Source organism: Porites lutea, chromosome 1 (genome assembly GCF_958299795.1).
Source record: "Porites lutea chromosome 1, jaPorLute2.1, whole genome shotgun sequence".
NCBI classification, from domain to species: Eukaryota; Metazoa; Cnidaria; class Anthozoa; order Scleractinia; family Poritidae; genus Porites; species Porites lutea.
In genome coordinates, this window is record NC_133201.1 from 4,936,592 (window position 1) to 4,942,761 (window position 6,170).

General features: G+C 39.9%; 1 protein-coding gene across 1 annotated transcript; it reads right to left on the reverse strand.

Annotated features, from left to right (window-relative positions):
* Positions 1-3,125: 3,125 nt before the first annotated feature.
* LOC140934401 (uncharacterized) lies at positions 3,126-4,700 on the reverse strand. The gene is made up of 4 exons (XM_073384030.1): positions 4,618-4,700; positions 4,417-4,515; positions 4,122-4,242; positions 3,126-3,426 (listed from the first exon to the last, which is right to left on the reverse strand). The coding sequence occupies exons 1-4, from the start codon at positions 4,645-4,647 to the stop codon at positions 3,134-3,136; spliced, it is 543 nt and encodes a 180-aa protein (XP_073240131.1). The 5' UTR covers positions 4,648-4,700; the 3' UTR covers positions 3,126-3,133.
* Between the last annotated feature and the right edge of the window lie 1,470 nt (positions 4,701-6,170).

Sequence of the window (6,170 nt, forward strand, 5' to 3'; positions counted from 1 at the left end):
ATCAAGATGACCGGGATGCCCGGGATGACTACTGAGGACTGTCCTGATGACTAGGACAACCACCCACAACCGGGATAACTAGGGCGACCGGGACGACTAGGACAACCAGGCCCCAGTTGTTCAAAAGGTGGATAACGCTATTCACAGGATAAATCACTATCCACTGGATAGCGCAATTGGTTTCCCTATCAGGTAAATAGGGCTATCCAACTTTTGAACAACTGGTGGGGCCTGGACGATTGGGACGACCGGGATAACTGGGACGAAAGGGCCGACTGGGACAACCAGGACGGCTGGGACGACCGGGATAACTGAGGCGACCGGAACAACTGGAACAATGCGACAATGTAAACAGGCTAACTGATCCTCACGGTATAGACTAGACTTTCTCAAAGTCCTTCGCTTCTCATTTCCAGTTCCGGTAGTTCGGGCCGCAGCGCGAAGCTCTCGCTCTCTCGCTCGCTTTTGCCGCAGAAAACATTAAAAAAATCTACCGTTCGCGCTTCGCCTTCGTGAAAAAATTTGAGTTCGACTTGTAGGCAAGTCTAGGTATAGAACAAAAAATGAGTAATATATAGATTGGCCTGATAACAAACTCTTCCCCAGTGGGTTTGATCTTCAAACTGAAATATCGAACATATGCATGATATCAAATTTTACCAACTGTTTTATTTCCTTTTAGTCTCATTTTCTCTCATTTTAACTTCCTTTCTTCGTAGAGATTTTAGAGAACCAGTTCTACGCAATATCCTTTACTCCTGACTGTGATTTCCTATCTATTTTTCAAAGAGGAAAAAAATATAATATGTAACATAACTAATCCATTTCAAAACACTGGTCATTAGAAGGGGTTCTTTCATGACAAGTAGCGTTCTGATTGGTTGTTTAGATTGAGCCAATTAGCGATAAGCGCGCGCATTATGACGTTGGGTTCGAGCTGAAAATATACTCTTCGCTACAAAGCTTTCAGGATGAAGAAAAAACACTCACCAAACAAAACATTGCGGGAAAACCAGGTTCCAAAAACTCAAAGAGGTAGTCTTGAAGCGATTAATCTTAACAGGCCGGGTCTCGATCCAGTTATTGTGGCTTTACGAAAGGTTTCAAACGTGGACAGACCGCCCACTCCGTACGGTGAAGGAGAAACTGGCAGAGCAAGCGAACAAGTGCTTGGACCTGTCTTTGTGCCAAACAAATTTATGAATGGTAGTCAAAGTTATACGTCTTATGCGAGAGCGATGCCTTCCGCATCGTGGCCTTCGAACCGCTCTCCTGGCATCTCTAAACTCGAGGCGAAGCCGTCAAATCTCTCCGAAGTTTACAGACCTTCAAAAGGTGACGTTACATTGAGTAACTTTCCGGTGGTCGATAAAAGGCCTTCTGTAAAGCTCTCTAATGAAGAATTAAAGACAACAAGACGAGCTTCGTTCCTTCCCAAGATCGATGGTAATTCGAAGACGAATTCTGGCTCTTTTTCAAGCATTGTTTGCGACTGTGGCCTAAAACAAAGCCCTCATACACAGACAAGTTCACCCGCAATTAAACTCCCTCCGGCGAAGACCCGCAACGGGAATATCACTTGTTCAAGAGAAAAGAATTCACCTTTAGAGAAGAATTCACCGAAAAACAGTTCACCCGAGGATGCTCAAGCAATTACTGGACTTGTTCCCAAACCACCAAGTGTTTCTTGCAGCAAAGAGAAAAGCGTACGTCGTAAAACGAAGCGACGAAAAGATGAGGAAGGACACATTTCATGATACCGCGCACATAGCAAGCTTTTAAGCACCTTCCACTCGGTTGACTGTCTGATATGACTGGGAAAAGCAGTTACACCCGGGCCAAATTCAGGGATGAGTTAGCCTGGTAGTTATTAGTCTTGTACAATTTAATCTTATTCTCGTGAAGATTTTGGGGTTTGTTAGAAAAATATATCACGAGCGAATTAGAAAACAGATAAGCTTATAATATTTGTATGTTTTGTATATATTTTACCTCAGATGTGAGAATAGTGGTGTTTGTTATCATATGTATTTCATATATGTCTGAGCAGTTGAGAGATACAATATTTGTAATAATGTTTTAAAATTATGCCTAGCCAACTGTCTAGCCTTCTGAACCGCTCTGACACATAAGCCCGCCGCAGGAAATCAGTCGGGTATTTCCTTTTATGAGGACACAGACTATTTTACAACTGACAAGTTTGTATAACCGACAAGTGTTGCTGCGATCAGGCTAGACCACGATCTGAGCAGATCACGTTTTGCACTCCTGAAAAAACTGTTGGAATTAAATGTCATCGTATTTCTGCCGATATTTGTAGTTTTCAGAGCAAGGTTTTTGTAGAAAAAATTTTTTTTAGTATATTTAAACAGCACTATTTAAACTTCATAGTAAGAGTTTGAAGGAAACGTACAGCCAAATAAAAAACAAGAGAGGTGACGTACTTTTATAGTTGGGAATATTATGAATGCCTAGAGAGGCATAACTCTAAAGTTTAGATGTTTCTGATCACGATGAAATAAACACCCTTTTCAGACAAGATAACTATGCGCTTGATTCTTCACTTGATCAAGTAAAACCCAACCTAAAGAAACTAATCATTATTAGGTTCATAGTATAAAAAGCTAAAAAGCTTCCTACATATAATGTGGTTTACACTGAGAACTTAGGCCATTTGTTTTTTTTAAATAAGTCCTGTTAATGCTTACTGCTATGCAGTGGAAGCTGTGAGAGTACTGTGCCTTCCTTGTGTACGTACGAACTGAGAAACAATTGTATCTTAGAAATTCACGCTTCTCTAAATCCCCAAATTATTTCAAATTCTTTATGCTCATAAAACTGTTACAAATAGATTAAAAACGGTCAAGGCTCAACGGGTTCTCATAGAAATGCCAAAATTTTCCCCTCTACGTTTTTGATGACTACAATAGTTTTCTCTAATTGGGTTTTACTATGGTCAGCAGTAATACAGCTAAGCAATGATTGTCACATTTTTAAGTCGCTTTCCATGGATGTTCTTTTATTTTAAACCCACAATCTACATAGATTTAAGTAATGCAGTGAGAATAAATGGTAAACTCCAACCGAGAACTTGACAAATGAGTCCGACCGAACGTCCTAGATTGCCGGCGTCTTATGGCTCTTCGGTTTCTTTGAGTAAAGCCGGTACAAATTGCCGCTGATAAGCAAAAGTCTCTCCACTCACAGGATCAAATACCGTGTTAGAAGAAACACACAACGGTGTGAAAAACCTTGGAGTGGGTCCAAAAATCGGTGGATAATTATAAAATCTCCCTTGAGGCATCTGCATTGAAGGGTCGTAATCTTGGGCAAGATCATAAAGGCTTGAAAATGTTGGTGCTGTAGAAGCTATGCTTGTATTCATGTTTACGAACGATGGGCGCTCCTCGAGCACTGAAGAGCTTGCTGTAAACAAGGTAGAAATGAATACTGAATTGATTAAAAGGTACAAAACGAGAAATCTTAGTGCAAAATATCTTTTAGAATTATTTTGTTTACAAAATATATGTATCCGAAGACATGAATCAGCTCGTTCGGCATCGTGGCAAATTAGGGGGAGAAAAATATGACAAACTTGTTCCTTGGACCAACATACACAGAGGGTGCGACAGAAGTAATTTGATGGATGTGTTTACATTCCTCTAAAAACAATTTTTCCACTTTTCCTTTTCTGCTTTGGTTCATTTGCTATAGACTCACTAGAATATTTCAGAAATCGAAGTACTAGAATGGACACTAGAATGCCAGATGTATCTAGTACTGCCTCTCTCTTCAAACATGCAAGCTCACATGATTTTGTCCATTGGTAATTTCTTCTCCTGGAATTTGAAATTGTTTCTCGGTTTGGTGTGCGCGTATCAGGGCGAATTTACAGTACGAGTGCAGCGCAACTCGTTTTTTCAAGGGAATAGAATTAGGAGTCCACCAAAATGCAAACGCCAAAATTTACATTCAGGGAATTCCCACAGTAACGTTAACCTCAGCATTTCTTGTTACCCTAAGAGTTAATCTTGAAGACCTACTCCCATAAACCAATTTTTGTAAAGCAATTTTACTAAAAATTTAATTATTTTGAAGAATTATCATGCATGGAAGCTTACCCGTATCTTTTCCCGCCCTGTTCATTGCAGTGTCGTCCGACATCTTATTTTTCATTTTTCGAATAAACTTAACGGCGATTTCTAAAATTTCCACTTTTTCCAGCCTGCATCCTTTCTTAGCCTACAGGAAAGTGGAGAAAACACAAGAATTAAGTTCAAAATGATTCATTTCATTAACGAAAATGCTTTTTTTGTACTGGTAGAGTGCATTTTGTAAAGTGCTGCGTTTCTTCTCTCCCAAAGAGGTTATGAAACATGTGGTGAATTTGTGCAGAAGCAGACTAATTCATTTTACCTCAAGTTCCTTAGCTTCGGGAATCAGTTGCTTGATTTGAGACAAACAATCATTGATTTTCTGTCTTCTTTTCCTCTCCATTGCTGGTTTTCTGAAATCCTTTTCAAATAACAAGATAAAACAATTTTAAGAAAGTGCCTGAATCGTTTGTACGAGAACTACAAGACGGATTTGATCGCAGACATAAGCTAATAAGTTTACCTGGTGTTTAGTAACTGAATGTCTTGGCATACTTCTTGCTCTCTTAGGGAAGGCTTTAGAAAAAGGATGGAGGTTATTGTCTCCTGTTCAGGAAAACAAAAATCCGCCTTCAAGTTCGAGACTTGTCGTGTGTCAGTTCGCGCTTTAGTAAGTTGGCACTGTGCGTGGTCACTGTTTAACGATTACCTGCTGGGAGTGGGGTGCGTGAGAATTGACGGGGGAGGGGGTTGTCCCAAATCACTTCTGAGCCTCTGTTTCAAAGCGAGGATACATCCGAAGCCATTTATATGAGAACTCACTTTTACAAAGAAGGTTTTGCATTATTAGTCACGTTTTAAAAGTAGGAGTTATAACATAGCGCGCGTGCTTGCCCTATGTAAGTCCTATTGAGCCGCTAATGAACAAAATCTTTATTTACGCACGCCTGTGCGTAAGTAAGATGACGTGTTCAGCTGTGTTTTTCGTCCCTTTTCCTAAGTACGCAAAAATCGACGGCAATGATAAAAAAAACTGTCTAGATATTTTTTGGAATTTAGCTTCGTTCTGATTCTTCGTCCCAGTTATGCTTACAAAACTCCATACAAACCCTTCTAAATTTTTTTTGGGTCGACCCCAAAAAAATTAGAAGGGTTTGTATGGAGTTTTCTGAGTATAACTGGGCTACGATCTCAGAGACAATTTGCCGCGAAATGCTCATTTTTGGCAAGTAGGTCTCTTGGACATTATTCTTTCAGAATATCCTGACAAATCCCATAATTTCAGAAATGTCATTTTTATGACGTCATCACTTTAGTACTCTATTGTCAACTGGAATCTGATGTTTGCCATTTATGACGTTTATGTTTACCAGAAAAAGTGATTCTAAGTCTCTTGATCGCCTCCTATTCCCACCCACCAGAGCGGAAGGAATTACTGCCCGCGGTAGACTGGCATTAGTCATTCAAACCGGCCGATCGGTATACCGACCAGGGGCTCGTTTCGCGTAAGTCCCGACAACTTTTCTGGCCCAGAAGGCTGTTATATGTTTGCTGTGTTTGTCGATCGAGCTTATCGAGATCGAGGTTTAAATGGTTTTGAAAATGATACAATAAGATTATATCAGATAAAGAAACAAAATGGAATGGTTATAAAGGGTAAAACCCGCGCAAACATTCTTAGCAATAAGGACTGAAGTAAAAACACAACTTTAATTACTATAAAGATCTATTTTCGAACACAATGACAAAGTATAAGTTTTTGTTGCTTTATTTGTTACTTAACTTGAGAGAACAAGTGTGTTTGGACCTTAGAAAAGTATAAAAAGCGAATGTCCCTAAATTACATTATTGCAAATATAAATTATCAAGTAACAACAAAGTATGAATGGAAAAACCTTTTAACGGAGACCTAATCTTGTGCCCAGATCTCGCCTTCGTCAACGAGAGATCTGGGTACGAGATTAACGGAGACCCTGTTTTCATAGGTCCCGACAAATTTCTGAACGGAGAAAATCTTGCACGGACCCACCTTTCGTTTACACGGGACCCACGGAACCTTGCAAGTTTTCGAACGGT

What these genes read in the sequence shown, in the direction of transcription:
- LOC140934401 (XM_073384030.1), bottom strand. Translation starts at nt 4,647, where the DNA reads ATGCCAAGACATTCAGTTACTAAACACCAG. An exon ending in ATTCAGTTACTAAACACCAG is followed by an intron (nt 4,516 to 4,617) that starts GTAAACTTATTA and finishes TTATTTGAAAAG; the next exon opens with GATTTCAGAAAACCAGCAAT. An exon ending in CCGAAGCTAAGGAACTTGAG is followed by an intron (nt 4,243 to 4,416) that starts GTAAAATGAATT and finishes ACTTTCCTGTAG; the next exon opens with GCTAAGAAAGGATGCAGGCT.